The following is a 16,591-nucleotide window of genomic DNA, read 5'->3' on the forward strand; positions in this document are numbered from 1 at the left end:
CCAAAAAAACAAAAAACAAACCAAAAAAGGTTCATTTTAATGCAAACCTTCTCTATGAATGGTTTACAGTTCAAACCATGTTTACAAGATATCCATTCATCTGATTATCAGCTCTAGTGTCTAAACATACATATTGGTACATTTTGTGTTATCTTTAATAGCAGCCTATAAATGTGACGTTCCATTACTGGATGCACTTGAGATTCCTTCTGGTCCTTTGTGTAAAACATTCATCATACTGGTTTAAACACATGCAGACTATTGTGTTTCCGGACAGACGTTCCTCTTACCTGATGATTTTGATCCAGTTGTGGTTCTTAGTTTGCCATTTAACTCGGCATTTCCACTGGAAAGTGTTTGTTTCTCGGTCAGGGATTCCTTCATGTCCACAACTTCATGGTCTGAAGAGCTATGCTGCACATACATTGATGGAGATACCTAGTAAATTAGAAAGAAACAAATAAATGCAATTAAAAAATAATTTGTTAAAAAAAAAAAAGCAGAATTCTTTAAATATTACTTTGGCTGGGTTCCCACGCAGTGTAAAAGCTGCGGAATTCTGCAGCATTTACAACAGCAGAAAATGAATGAGATTTTAAAAATCTCATGTCCGCGCTGTGTAAAAAAAACAAACCGCAGAAAAGTTGTGCGGAAAGTGTTCTGCAGTGTGACTTTCAAACTCGCAGCATGTCAATTTATGCTGCGAGTTCCGTGCGGAAACGCTGCGTGTTAGACCCATGGACTTCAATGGGAAAGCGTAAATTCCACTGTGGAAAAAACGCAGTGTTTCCGCAGCAATATGCTCAGTAAAGATACACTATTTGCTGCGGAATTCTTTAGATTCCGCTGCTGATTTTCTGTTGCAGAAAAACTGCCGCTTATCCTGTGTGTGGGAACATACTCTTAAGGCCAGTTCACACAGAGTTTTTTTTACATGTTTTTGACACGGAAACTGCGTCAAAAAACGTCTGAAAATGCCTACCATTGATTTCAATAGGAGGCGGAGGCGTTTTTTTCCCGTGAGCGGAAAAACCGTCTCGTGGGAAAAAGAAGTGACATGCCCTATCTTCAGGCACTTACGTCTCTGACCTCCCAGACATCAATGGGAGGCAGAGAAAGCGTATTTCGCTGTTTTTTGCCCGCAGGGCTCAATGGCCGCGGGTGAAAAACGCAGCGAAAATCGGCGTGCAGGCAGAGCAAAATCGGCCTCAAAATTCCAAACAGAATTTTGAGGCAGATTTTCCGCCTGCAAAAAACTCTGTGTGAACCCAGCTTTACAGTCAGCGATGGTTTAAAAGCACGACTGAATAGAAGCCTGTGTCCTTAAGAAAATTAAAGCAACACATTTCAAGGACAACAAAGAGTTAATAACCCGGATGGACGAGTGACAAAATAGTATAGATATATCGGATGCTCACCTGACTGGTTATTCCACTGCTGTTTTGGTGACATATGTCCTCTCTGACCTCAGGAGATGCAGGGCTGTCCGCACCTGGTTCACAAATATTTTATTTTTACTATATTCTCTTTAGGATAGTGTTATTCATATACAATTAATATATACATCTTTGACTGGAAATCTCTTGCTGTCTGTATTCAATGCTCTTGTGAATACATTTTCATTTATGTTGTTATTAGATGACTTGTCACTCATGGGTTATATTCTTATAGGTGCCAGATCAAGGTTAAGACATCATAGATACAATGGTGACATATATACCTGTGTGTGCTGCTGAAGAGAGGTGACATTTACAAGTTTGGTGTAGTGAACCTGTGGCATGTATTATCCAAATAGGAATAGTGTGCATCCGGTTAGGTTAAGGCGTGTTAACTTGGGTGTGGGTTACATCTAGAGCCACCGTAAAAGTACAATACGCACATAACAGCGACATTTTGGCCTTCCTCAAGCCATCTGTGGTATGTATGACAGTACTTCTCTTCATAGGGCCCATTTATCAAACAAAATGCACCAGAAACATGGAGTTACAAAAATGGAGCAAGTGAGATGCAACATATTTATAGAAGACATGCTCCATTTTAATTGATAGGTACAACAGAAAAAAATTTACTAAAACATAGTTAACCCCTTAAAGAGACGGTCACCACATTATAAGTGCCCTATCTCCTACATAAGGAGATCGGCGCTGTAATGTAGGTGACAGCAGTGCTTTTTATTTTTAAAAAAACAATCTATTTTTACCACGTTATGAGCGATTTTAGCTTTATGCGAATTAGTTTCTTAATGCCCAACTGGGCGTTTTTATTTTAGACCAAGTGGGCGTTGCACAAAGGAGTGTATGACGCTGACCAATCAGTGACCAATCAGCGTCATGCACTTCTCTCCATTCATTCAGTCAGCGCATAGTGACACTTTGTTATTCACTATGTGCTGTCTTATACTGACATATTAACGTTACTTAAGTGTTTAGACAGTGAATAGACATTCCTTCCAGCCAGGATGGGATGTCTACTCACAATCCCGGCACTTCGTTAACGTTTCTGTGGTACTTACAGCAGAGCAAGCGTAATCTCGCGAGATCACGCTGTAAATGACAGGTTACAGCGAGATTACGCTCAAACTGACAACCATAAATGCAAAAAAAAACCTTGAAAACAATTGCAAGGGAGCTGTGTCCCCCAATAAACTAGACAAGAAAAGGATTTTGAGTGAGTACTCAAAAAAAAAACTCCTGTTTTCTTGTCCGTTACATTGGGGGACACAGACCATGAGACATCCTACAGCAGTCCCCAGCGGCGGGACCAGATGACAGGTCATGGTGTGACCTAGAGAAGCATCTGCAGAGGCAAAGGTGTGCACCCGGTAGTACTTGACAAACATGTCCAAAGACGACTACGGGGCCGCCTTGCACAATTGAAGGGCAGAAGCCTGATGGCGCACAGCCCAGGAAGCCCCAAACGCTCTGGTAGAGTGGGCCGTGACCTGGAAGATGGGGAACCTATCCCATGACACAATAAGCTTCGAGAAAAATTATTCAACTCCACGAGCAGTGGTGGCCTTAGAGGCCGCCAAACACTTCCTGGGACCCTCTGGGAGGATGAAGAGGGAATCCGACCGCCAGAAGGAAGCAGTGATAGAAATGTAAATACGCAGAGCACGAACAACATCCAGGTTGTGAAGGGAACGCTCCCTCGGATGACTGGGAGAAAGACAAAAGAGGGCTGAAGAAGACCTTCTGGCCTTAAGCATAATGAGGAGAACACTCTCCAAAAAACCACGAGGCCTCAGAACGGCAGCTTTAACAGCCTCGCCGTTAAACATAGCGACCTTAAATTCTGGTGGAAGAAAGATCCCTGAAAGAAAAAAAGGTCGGGACGGAGAGGCATGGACGATGAGACGTCAGCCAACAGGGACATTAGGTCTGCGTACCAACAGCGGCGCGGCCAATCCGGGGATAACATAATAACAGGAATCCCTTCCGCCTTGAGCCAGCGGAGGAGCCACGGTAGGATACGCAGAGGAGGGAAGACGTACAGGAGACCAAAGTCCGACCATGGCGCCACGAGAGCATCCACGGCGCAAGCTTTTGGATCCCCAGCTCGGGAGATGAAGCAGGGGAGCTGTGGATTGAATCTGGAGGCCATCAAGTTCACTTCCGGACGACCCAAGCTGAGACAAATTTGGTCAAAGACATCTTGATGAAGAGACCACTCCCCGGGATCTACCGTTTCATGACTTAGAAAGTCTGCGACCCAATTGTCGACCCTGGGAATGTGAACCGTGACAGAGAAGGAACATGAGCTTCTGCCCAGACCAGGATCCTGGAAGCCTCTGCCATCACTGCGGTGCTGCGACTGCCGCTCTGGAGATTTAGATAAGCCATGGCTGTCCAGAGACTGTCCAGTGCAGAAGACACATGAAAACGGCTCTCAATTCCAGAAGATTGATGGGAAGGGAAGACTCCTGCGGAGACCACAGCCCTTGAGCCGTGAGGTTCTGAAAGGTGCCACCCAGCCCTTGAGGCTGGCATCAGTGGAGAGGATCAGTCAGTTCAGCGGAAGGAAGGAGCGCCCCCGGGGAACAGCCGGGGAAGTGATCCACCACCGAAGCAAGCGATGGACCGAGAGGGTAAGGATGAACTTCAGATCCAGCGATTGCAAGGATCGGTCTGCAGTAGTGGGTGCGTGTGAAACTGTGCAAATTAAATCTCTTGATAGAGGCCACTATGGTCCAGAGAAAAACACATGCAGGGGCAGTGTGAGGTCGGCACAGCCGTTTGTAAGGAACAGATCCCTTTCTGAACAAACAGTGGGTTTGACTTGATGCTACGAAATTAAAAAAAAAAGTGCTCCTACAGGATATACCCTGCCCACAGACACTGAGCTATTTGGTCTTAGCTTAGGGTCATAGGAGGCATACACTTCTGCTGATAGCAGCAGAGTCTCTACCAAGAATGAAGAGACTCTCCAGAGGAAGGAAAAGCTTTGTCGTATGGGTAAAAAAACCGAAAAAGGCCATACTTACAAATGGACACAGCCAGGTCTGAAACGCTGATGAAGGCGAGTGAGCAGGTGCTTTAAATAATAATAGCCACTCCCACTAGTCTTGAGGGGAGTGGTATGTGGTGCATGGGATGTGTAGTAAGAAATAATAAATGAATAGTGTATGTGCAAGTGTAATAATGTGAGTGAATTATTACACTTGCACATACACTATTCATTTATTATTTCTTACTACACATCCCATGCACCACATACCACTCCCCTCAAGACTAGTGGGAGTGGCTATTATTATTTAAAGCACCTGCTCACTCGCCTTCATCAGCGTTTCAGACCTGGCTGTGTCCATTTGTAAGTATGGCCTTTTTCGGTGTTTTTGAACAAATGTCCTTGTTTTTATCTGTTTTGTCGTATGGGTGTCAAAGGTGACCCCCAAAAAACAAACAAACAAATCTGCTGTGGACCTGTTGATGCTCTAACCGAACCAACTCAGAAGTGTCCAGAGTGATCTGGAGAGCCATCTCGTTGTCCTCCCGGGAGGGAGAATTCATTAGGATATCGTCCAGGTACGGGGTGACCGACATCCCCCTGGTCCAAAGGAGTGCCATCATGACGGAGAGAACCTTCGTAAACACTCTCGGGGCTATGGAGAGACCAAAATAAAAGGGCCACAAATTGGAAATGAAAAGACAGTAGTGCAAAGCGCAGGAAGCGTTGGTTGGTAGTACAGATAGGGACGTATAGATATGCGTCGATGTCCACAGAAGAAAGACATTTTCCTTGTTCCATGGAAGCGATGACAGTTCGGAGAGATTCCCTCCTAAAACGACATGCCTGAACATGCGCCTTGAGGCGCTTGAGATCCAGGATGGGCCGAACCATCCTTTTTGGGGACAACAAAGTTGGAATGAAAGCCCCGGTAACCTTTGGTTCAAGGGTACCAGAATGATGACCCTCTTAAAGAGGCTCTGTCACCAGATTTTGCAACCCCCATCTCCTATTGCAGCAGATCGGCGCTGCAATGGAGAGAAGAGTAACGTTTTTTTTTTTTTAAAAACGAGCATTTTTGGCCAAGTTATGGCCATTTTTATATTTATGTAAATGAGGCTTTCTAAAGTACAACTGGGCACTTCGCTGTGACGTCACTCACTTCCTGCCCCAGGTCCTGCATCGTGTCGGACGAGCGAGGACACATCGGCACCAGAGGCTACAGTTGATTCTGCAGCAGCATCGGCGTTTGCAGGTAAGTCGATGTAGCTACTTACCTGCAAACGCTGATGCTGCTGCAGAATCAACTGTAGCCTCTGGTGCCGATGTGGCCGACACGATGCAGGACCTGGGGCTGGAAGTGACGTCACAGCGTGATCTCTCGAGAACACGCTGTGTGTCTGCACTGCCAGAAGCTGGGCGTTGCGAAGACAAGTGGATGATACTTCTAGTCACAACGCCCAGCTAGTAAAAGTAGTAAACACACCCAGATGTAACACACATAATACACGCCCAGTTGTACTTTAACTGTAAACACGCCCAGTTGTACTTTAGAAAGCCTCATTTACATAAATATAAAAATGGCCATAACTTGGCCAAAAATGCTTGTTTAAAAAAAACAAAAAACGTTACTCTTATCTCCATTGCAGCGCCGATCTGCTGCAATAGGAGATAGGGATTGCAAAATCTGGTGACAGAGCTTCTTTAAGAAGCAGAGAGTCAATTGCCCAAAAAAAGGGTACCACCCCGGATGGGCCCTGTGGAACAGCGGACTGAAAGAAACACTCTGAAGGGGGCTCCCAAATTCGATTATGCATCCCGAAGATCCTACCTCCTGAACCCAGATGTCTGAAATGTGAGAGACACAGACGTCCTTGAAGTGCAAAAGCCTGCCTGCCTGAGGCAAATTGAGTGGAGGAACACCTTCAGGCGGAAGTGGCTTTGCCAGTTCCAACCTTTGCAGGTGGAGGTCAGGAACGCCAGGAGGTTCGGGTCTTGAAGGAAACTTTGGCCTTCTGATGCTGGTGAATCTGCAGCCTGAAGAAAGTGGAGTTGGAGAAACCACGAAAGGAACGAAAACACGGACGAGCCATTTTGGCTGGGGTAGTGCGCTTAGGTCTATTCTGAGGAAGATGGATACTTTTGCCACCCGTGGCTTCCGAGATAATCTCGTCCAACCTAGGCCCAAAGAGATGAGACCCTGAAAAAGGTAGAGCAGTGATAGGCGGAGGCCTCAAAAGTTGTTTTAGGAAAGCAGTCCACGCGGCAATCCAGGGGATCCTTGAAGGAAGTGGAGTCTGCCATCGGAAAGGTAGTGGCCTTGTCTAGACGAGAAGGTGCAGAATCAGTGACCTGCAGTGTGTCACGGACAGCTCTAATTAGCACCTCCACTAAAGGTTGGAAGAACGGTAGAACCCTTACCAACTGGATCCAAGTCGGAATCAGATTATTCACCATAAGCCAAAACCTCTCTAGGACAGGAAGCACCAGCCCTGACATCAGGACCAGAAACACCTTGCCCACATGGGGGAGGTGAAACAGAAGAGGACGGTGAAAATTAAGGAAAGTGAGAAGCTCTGGTCCGCCACGCGAGAAAGACATGGATTGGGAGTCCATAAGAGGATGGGAAGAACGAGAGTCCGGCAGGTGGGCAGGAATGCCACCCAGAATGGACTTAAACTTTTCCATTATGCATGCTCAAAGTGCGTCTCGCGTGTGGGTTCCCCTTTAGGGTCAGATATGGCAGTAGAGAGGGTTACTTAAAGAGGCTCGGTCACCAGATTTTGCAACCCCTATCTGCTATTGCAGCAGATAGGCGCTGCAATGTAGATTACAGTAACGTTTTTATTTTTAAAAAACGAGCATTTTTGGCCAAGTTATGACCATTTTTGTAGTTATGCAAATGAGGCTTGTAAAAGTCCAAGTGGGTGTGTTTAAAAGTAAAAGTCCAAGTGGGCGTGTATTATGTGCATACATCGGGGCGTTTTTAATACTTTTACTAGCTGGGCGTTCTGATGAGAAGTATCATCCACTTCTCTTCAGAACGCCCAGCTTCTGCCAGATCACGCTGTGACATCACTCACAGGTCCTGCATCGTGTCAGACGAGCGAGGACACATCGGCACCAGAGGCTACAGTTGATTCTGCAGCAGCATCAGCGTTTGCAAGTAAGTAGCTACATCGACTTACCTGCTAACGCCGATGCTGCTGCAGAATCATCTGAAGCCTCTGGTGCCGATGTGTCCTCGCTCGTCTGACACGATGCAGGACCTGTGAGTGACGTCACAGCGTGATCTGGCAGAAGCTGAGCGTTCTGAAGAGAAGTGGATGATACTTCTCATCAGAACGCCCAGCTAGTAAAAGTATTAAAAACGCCCCGATGTACGCACATAATACACACCCACTTGGACTTTTGCAAGCCTCATTTGCACAACTACAAAAATGGTCATAACTTGGCCAAAAATCCTTGTTTTTTAAAAATAAAAACGTTACTGTAATCTACATTGCAGCGCCTATCTGCTGCTATAGCAGATAGGGGTTGCAAAATCTGGTGACAGAGCCTCTTTAACTGCACACTGAAGCGGTGAGAAGAAAGAAACAGAAAAAAAAAAATCACAAATTTCGTAGCAAGGAGTACTCCTATTCAGGGAGTAATGGCTGCTTCACTTAACGCTGCTAGAAAAGTGTACTAACTGAAAACGAGCACAGTAAGAAAAGAGTATGTTCCCTTAGGAAACTAACTCAGTGTCTGTAGGCTAGGACACGTGTAGTGAATAGAAGAAGCGGATTCTACCCGCTTCAAAGACGTCAACAGCAGCTCTGTTCAGGAGGTCCTGTGTCCACAGCAGCGTCCGTTCAAATGGGGGAGAGCAGAGGTGAGCGCTGAAGCCTTGCCCATGGAGCGCCGTGATTGGCCTTTGGCGGTCATGTGAGGAGACCATCCAAACAGGAGAGAGACATGATTCCCCATAAGGAGACTGGGGGGAAAAGCGCACTGGAGCGCTATTGGTGCGTACTACAGTGAAGGTCCCACCTTCCCAGTCTGTGCAAAATGGTGGCATCGATATAATGGCGCCAGCCATACAGTAAAAATTAGCGCTGTTGGTGCAAAGGTGTTTTGAGCGCAGAGAGGGCTAAGGGAAAGCCCCAGGGAATAGGCTGGTCCAGCGGACCACCTCCCAGATGCACCCCTTCAGTGTTACCGGCTTTACCAAGGGGACGCTGGTGGGAGAGGTGTTAGAGGTGCTCCTTAGGCTGGTGGGTGACAGATGAGCTGGTGCTTTTGTCCCGCTTGTCTGCATAGGCAGGTTGTACATTTGCATATGACACAGTGCGCCCACCAAATGGGAACACAGGGAGACCCTGTGACCCTAATTCTTCATAAAGAAAAGAATAAAATAAAAAATTCTTGCTAGTAACTCTGCTGCTATCAGCAAAAGTGTCCGTCTCCTATGACACTAAGCTAAGACTGAATAAATAGCTCAGTGTCTGTGGGCAGGGTATATCCTGTAGGAGCACTTCTTTTTTTTCAGTGTCAAGACTCCTAGTGGCAACAGCATATACCCAATGTAACGAACAAGAAAATGATTTATTTCTGGTTATTTCTTTATATGTTTAAAACTTTATTTAACTTTTTTTTAACTAGACTATGCTATCGTTTAATTGATGATATAATACACTGCAATACATCTGTATTGCAGTGTGTTATATTCCTGTCAGCATAATGTTAGCAGGCCTTCTATTAGATCCTGTCTCTGGCAGAGCCTAATAGGTGTGGTAAGATGGCAGACCTGGGGGCCATATTTAGACTCCCGGCTACCATAGTAACCCATCAGAATCCCAAGATTGCGTCAGGCTGATGGGCTAATAGAAGGAGCCTCCTCCCTTTGTAAACCACTAAGATGCCACAGTTAACATTGACCGCAAAATTTATAGGGTTAAATGGCCGGTATCAGACTTATCTCTGATCCTGGCCGTTGGGAGGTATCGTCACCATAACGCACTATTAAATCAATTTGCGGGAACTGCTTAGTTCCCAAGACGTAATAGTACAACGTAGGGCGAGAAGATGTTAAAGGCTATCTCTGTGTTCACAACCATTTTTTTTTTTATTCTTCCAAAGCATCTAAATGAAAACACTAAAATTGTGTCTACAGCTTCTTTACAGGCCATGTGTAATCTGATCCTACAGGCATATTGCCTTTCATCTGCCCCTTAATTACATACATTTGGTAGGTAAATAAAAAAGTATGGTAGAGATGGAAGGGACAGACTAAACGCGTGCGATGAGTGCACCTGCCCGGTAAAACACAATGCGATATCCCATGCAATGACAATCTATGGAATTGCATGACATCACATCCAAGATTTTGCCGAATCTAGAAATCGCACAAAGAATTGGAGACCCTCCCTCTACTTACTAATATCACTGCTAGCATATAACATGTAATACGTTGCACAGTAGTGATCAAGGCTCACCTTAGGTAATGACAATGTATTATTTTTTTCATTCATTCTAACTTACTTTCCTCAAACCGCTGAGGACACACAAGCCCGCTTTGAGAATGCAGTGGACCAGCACGTGCTGTGGATGTGATGGTAGAACTCAGGGCTGAAATTTCACTGAGGGGGGCAGGCTTTCCGGCACCAGTTGAAGCTGGCGATTCTGGACTCAATTGCAGGAGATATCCTTCAACAGTGGGTAGCTCGTTCCATTTCACATGAAAAGAATTTGTGGTGGCCAATACCAGCTGCACCTGTGAAGGTGGAGGAGGTTTCTCTAAAATAGAAAGAAAACATATTCATGAACTGCATTATGTTCATGAATCCATCTGCAAGTGTATTCCTTTAGAAAACAAACACCTGAGAATTAGGCCGAATTCAGACGACAGTAGTACACGTCCGGGTGACTGCCGTTATAACAAACGGCCGTCACACGGACCCATGTATTTCAATGGGGCCGTTCACACGGCCGTTATTTCAACGTGTGACCGTGGTGAGGTGTCCGTTGAAAAATAGAACATGTCCTATTTCTTCCGTTTTCACAGATCCCTCGATAGACTCAAGTGTTTGAGGATCCGTGAAAACGAGACCCGCACGGGTGCAACTCGTTCGTGTGAATCTGGCCTTAGGGATGCATTTATAGGAACATCTTGTGCTTCATTTTACCCATCACGATAATCTATGCCGGATTACTATAAAGGAGCAATTCTCACTAATACCATAAGAGTATTTTCCCACAGACAGGATACGCTGCAGATTTTCTGCAACTGAAAATCTGCAGCGGAATCTCAAATAAACGTTGGTAAATCAGTCACAGAAATCTATAGTTAATAGTAAGTTTTTGCTGCGCATATTGATGCAGAAATGCAATGCGGCAATGATTTCCGTAGCAGTTTTACCTGCGGATTTAGGCTTTGCTCACACAATGCAGATTCGCTGCAGAGTTTGAATGTATTTTTTAAGTCAAAACCAAAAACGGAACCTAAGCAAAATAAATATATAAAGGAATGCCTTAAAAAAATGTTTCCTCTACTGGATCCAGTTTAGAATTATGCATGCAAAATCTGCATCAAATCTGCACTGTGTGAACAAGGCCTTACTGTGAAACATTGATTGTAGTAAATTTTATGCACTTCTCCGTCCAGACGTGACTCATTCGCTTATCAGGTGTGTGGAATTCGCTGCCAAATCCCTCAGGCAGATGTTAACTGTGTGCTTATAGAGGCTTTCCGATAATCAATATTTATCACTTATCCACAGGACAGGTAATAAACATCTGATCGGTGGGGATACCCATCTAGAACGGGGAAATTTGTTTCCCCAGCCGCAATGGCATGTGCAGTACCACCCCAGTCTTTGGGGCTGACAGAAACAGCCAAGCACAGTGCTGTCTAGCAACCCCATAGAAAGTGAATGGAGCAGTGGCCAAGCATGCCTAGTATGGCTACATTCTCATGGGGCACACAGGGATGACCAGGTAAGCACGTATTCTGGATTGGTGGGGTCCCAGTGGTCAGACCTCCACTGATCAGATATTTATCACCAATCCTGCAGAGAGGTGATAAATATTGTTTATGGAATAACCCCCTTTAATATAAGGGTATGTTCACACGGCCTATTTACGGACGTAATTCGGGCGTTTTTGCCCCGAATTACGTCTGAAAATAGCGCCTCAATAGCGTTGACAAACATCTGCCCATTGAAAGCAATGGGCAGACGTTTGTCTGTTCACACGAGGCGTATATTTACGCGCCGCTGTCAAATGACGGCGCGTAAATAGACGCCCGCGTCAAAGTAGTGACCTGTCACTTCTTTGGGCGTAATTGGAGCCGTTATTCATTGACTCCAATGAATAGCAGCGCCAATTACGTCCGTAATGGACGCGGCGTTAAAGCGCCTGCACATGCCGTTACGGCTGAAATTACGGGATGTTTTCAGGCTGAAACATCCCCGTAATTTCAGCCGTTACGGACGCCCTCGTGTGAACATACCCTAAGAGATGAGGGACTATTTTACGTGAATCAAATTCGTTACAACTTTCCAAAAAATGTCATCTTTTCGCCAATCCAAAACAAGACGACTGAGAAGCACGGCAAGCTTTCCCATAATGATTTGCAGGCAGTCCTTCCCCTAGCACTGCCAATCTTGAGGGGTATAGGTGTGAGTCATAGCCAGTTTAAAAATCATTGCTTCTTCTGATACTGCTGCGTGTGTATAAACACCAGCAGGCATCTGCCCCCAAAAAGGGATAATTTTTGGACCGCTTGTTAAAGAGGCTCTGTCACCAGATTCTGAAATCCCTATCTCCTATTGCATGTGATCGGCGCTGCAATGTAGATAACAGTAACGTTTTGTTTTTTTAAAAACGTTCATTTTTGGCCAAGTTATGAGCAATTTTATGTATATGCAAATGGAGTTTGAAATGGACAACTGGGCGTTTTTTTTTCGTTATGTCCAACTGGGCGTGTATTGTGTTTTTAACTGGGCGTGTTTACTTGTATGACGCTGACCAATCAGTGACCAGTCAGCATCATACACTCCTCTCCATTGATTTACACAGCAGCGATGTGCAGCCACATAAACAGAGATTAACGTTAATCTCTGTTTATGTGGCTGCACATCGCTGCTGTGTAAATCAATGGAGAGGAGTGTATGATGCTGACTGGTCACTGATTGGTCAGCGTCATACAAGTAAACACGCCCAGTTAAAAACACAATACACGCCCAGTTGGACATAACGAAAAAAAAACGCCCAGTTGTCCATTTCAAACCTCATTTGCATATACATAAAATTGCTCATAACTTGGCCAAAAATGAAAGTTTTAAAAAAAACAAAAACGTTACTGTTATCTACATTGCAGCGCCGATCACATGCAATATGAGATAGGGATTTCAGAATCTGGTGACAGAGCCTCTTTAAAAAGCCATGGCTTCTTCCGATACCACCGTGTGTATATAAACACCAGCAGGCAACTGCCACCAAAAAAGAATGATTTTTTAACAGTTTTTGAATTTTAAAAAGCATAAAAAAATCTGACAGTGCAGTGTGTTTTTAAACATGTTGTTTTTTACCACCGGCTACCATCAGTTTACCCATAGCCATATATGTTGCTGTCTCTTTGACATTAATGCCAAGACATCACTGGTAAACAGTTAAAAGGAGTTCGATACATTCATGACTTTTTAGGATAATCGGGTTACATTTTATACGCAATAAATTTATTCAGTCGGATCCGAAACAAATTTTGGGATATTCGATCATTTCTACTTAAAATGGCTTCCGCAAACGCTGAAAGCTAGGTCCATGTCCAAGAATTAGAAAATATTAAAGCCCAAGGTTGAAAAGTGGGAGCTTCACTTTAGTATAATTACAATCTTGGATATGTATGACTTATTAGCAAAACCCAATAAAAACCGTATTGGCAATGCAGCTACCTGTGTCTATGTACCAAAGGTCTTTGCAACAAACTTGATAATTCCATGCCTTTTTGTAGCCATCCCTTCCACTCCAGATATATAAACGTTTTCCAATTGTGACCGAACAGTGTCCTGCTCTGGGCCATGGCCAATCCTTTCTATCTTCTGAAGAGTCGGACATTAAAGTTGTCCACTTCATGGAGTCTGGACAATGATAAAACATAATTATTTAAAATGCAAATAGTCTATCAGGAATGCAAATGTTCTTACATTATCAAGTGTACTATATATGGGATCATACAGTATACATACTGTATGGGTCCAAATTACCAGGCATGTCACTCAATTAAATATGTCAGAAAACAATTAATACAGACCCAGATCCAAATAGGAAAAAGAGTTGGTGCACTTCCACTGGCTCTCTTGAGAGGGAGGGCTATCATCTTCTAACGTCTGTGGGACCCAGCCACCAAAAACATACATTCTAAAATAAACCACAGAATGACTTCCTTTGTGTCGCATCTAATGCACATCGAAACGTTATCACTCACACTTGCCCCAATTTTAATGCAATAACAGTAATAGTAGGAAAAACTGAAAAAATTAAGCTGGGTTCTCCCACAGATAATAGCTGATCTCCGGAGTTCCCAGTAGCAAGAAATCCTATGATCATGTCATCAACGATAGACGCTGTTGTGCATGAAGTCAATTAGAATGTTGAACTTACCTATTTCCTATAACATTAGCGGTATGAATACTTCTGGGTAAAGGAAACGTTCCTTTGGCCTCTGGACTAGTCCATGTCATGGTTTCTACAAAAAAAATGTAACTATTAAAAGATCCCAAATTGCATTCAAGGTGATGTATAAGTACTGTACATGTGCACCCAGCATATTTCAGAGCGCAAACCGCTTGTATTACACTCTGTAATAAACTTGAAATAGGGCTTCCTATTGATTTCAATGGAAAATACGCTGTGCAGTTCAACGATAAAAAGATTTCACGATGAGTACAAAAATTCTATTTTCTTGTTAATACAATTGGGGGACACAGCACCATGGGATGCCCTAAAGCAGTCATGTGACTCGTCTAAAACACAGCTGCCTGCAGCACCTTGCAATCCAGACTAGCATCAGAGGAGGCCAAAGAATGAATGTGGCAAAATTAGGTGAAGGTGTGCACCGAAGTCCAGGTAGCAGCTTTGCATACCTGAGCAACTGAAGCTTGATGCCTGACCATCCAGGTAGCACCAACAATCCATGTAGAATGGGAAGTGACCCGAAGGGGAATAACTTTACCCTTCAACCGACAGGGGAACAGAAAATAAACAAGCCTTTTGGTCTTGTCTTCTCCTCGGTAGTGTGTTGCCAAGCAACCTATACTGGTGGGCAAGGCTATTTCTGATGCCTTTGGCTCTTGTGATATAAAGTTTATTCGTGGCCAGCCTACCCCCTTCTGCCCGCAGTGTTTGCTGTCCAGGGCCCCCAGATGGTCCCTCCTCGTGAGAATGTGGCAGCCCCCTGAATGGGCGATGCCTTTTGCTCAGGCCTTAGGGGTCATTTCCAGACTATCCCAATCTCTGGTGCGGTCTTTGGAGCCATTGCCTTCCAAGATTGCGTCTGAGCTCAGGAACTCTTCTTCCATTCGTTTGGATAATACTTAGTCTACTTCTAGAAGTGGATCCCATAAGAGGCGTAGGGGTGCCTTGGACTGGTCTCATTTCTCATCATGCTCTTGCCAGGGAGATCTTGTTGCAGTCTTCAATGATAACATTGCCTCCAATATGGATCATTCTCTTTCCTTAAAACGTGCCTTCTGATTCAGATTCAGAACAGGAATTGCGGTTGTCAGCTGCTATGCTGGCATTAATATGTACAGTAAGAGACCGTTTGCGTGTAAGGGATGATCCCATCTTCACCTTTCAGGTGCAAGTACCCTTATACAGCCAATGGCACCACAAGCTATGTGTCCAAAACCATAGTAAATATATGAAATTATTAACCAAGGAATGGAAATATCCAGACAGGAGTCTTGTTGTCTCTGACGCGCAGATACTTTGTTTCCTTTCAGGACGATTTAGTCTCATTGTGGTTAGTTTCTCCTTCTGTGGATTCACCTATTACTAGGGCATTAAGGTCCACCACTATTCCTCTGGCTGAGGCGGCTTCTGTCAGCGAGCCTTTGGACAAGAGGTTGGATTTTTAAGCTAAATCTTTTTTTGTGACTGCAGGTTCACTCTGCGCCTGGCTTTTGCATCTGCTTTGACAAGGCCTGCTTATTGTGGGGGAAGCCGCTGCATCGCAGCATCCTATTGTGTGTGCCACAGCAGGAGTTAGCTAATCTCGTTTCTCAGGTTATCCATGATTCAAAAGATTCTAATTGAGGCATCCCTTGAGACAGCCCGTTTTAATGCCCGTGCTTCTGTTAGTTCTATTGCCATCCAGCGCCCGGTTTGGCTGAGATCTTGGGCAGCAGATCAAGCGTCCAAAAAGGCCACAGTTGGCCTTACCTTCTTGAGTACAATACTTTTTGGTAAACGTCTAGATGATATTATTTCTGAGGCTACAGGCAATAAAAGCTATTTTTTACCTCAGAACCGCCCTTCTTGTATGCGTCCTTCTCTCCTTTCCTAATGTCTCCTTGTGGAGATCATTTTCTTTCAGGTCAAACAGAAGGACGAAACAGACCATACACTCCAGATGGCCATCTTTCAAGCCTTGACCAGCTTGGCAGCAGCGGCCAAGCCCCCCCCCTTTAACAGGACACTTTCAGCATAAAGGTGTCTCCCGACACGTGGCAGATATCCAAGTGGGGGGGGGGGGGGAGATTATTTCCTTTTATGAGACATTTCTTGCTCATGTGGACAACGCATGGGTCCAAGAAATGGTGTCTACGTGATACAAGATAAGAGTATTCAAAGCTTCTTCCTGGAAGATTCTCCCTCTCTCTCTCTCAACTCCAGCTCGCGCAAAAAGCAAATTCAGCCATATCCTTCAGTGGTGCTGCTTCCAGGACACCTGGTGCAGCTGTTTCCCCAAAACGAGCAGACTTTACTCATCCAAGCGGATGTAAAAGATGGGCGCAAAGCACAACCTGGGGTTTTAAATGCAGACTTGGTTTGGGTATCCAACTTCTTGTCAATAGGATCACGGAGTAATATCGCATCTGGCAGTGGGATGGTGGTACTCTTTGACAGTCATGAAATAGGCTGAATTGTACCGGAAAAA

General features: G+C 44.7%; 1 protein-coding gene across 2 annotated transcripts in view; it reads right to left on the reverse strand.

The window, feature by feature from the left end:
- Nucleotides 1–16,591, reverse strand: part of HCFC2 (host cell factor C2) — a 95,465-nt gene that overhangs the window by 51,916 nt on the left and 26,958 nt on the right. For both annotated transcript variants that reach the window (XM_075856663.1, XM_075856664.1), the window contains exons 5-10: nt 14,092–14,176; nt 13,742–13,848; nt 13,383–13,568; nt 9,970–10,224; nt 1,419–1,492; nt 291–438 (exon numbers count right to left, since the gene is read on the reverse strand). In XM_075856663.1, the coding sequence (XP_075712778.1) occupies nt 291–438; nt 1,419–1,492; nt 9,970–10,224; nt 13,383–13,568; nt 13,742–13,848; nt 14,092–14,176 (855 nt within the window). The remainder of the gene's footprint in view (nt 1–290; nt 439–1,418; nt 1,493–9,969; nt 10,225–13,382; nt 13,569–13,741; nt 13,849–14,091; nt 14,177–16,591) is intronic.

The sequence above is a fragment of the Rhinoderma darwinii genome, chromosome 3, assembly GCF_050947455.1.
Source record: "Rhinoderma darwinii isolate aRhiDar2 chromosome 3, aRhiDar2.hap1, whole genome shotgun sequence".
In the NCBI taxonomy this organism is placed as follows: domain Eukaryota; kingdom Metazoa; phylum Chordata; class Amphibia; order Anura; family Rhinodermatidae; genus Rhinoderma; species Rhinoderma darwinii.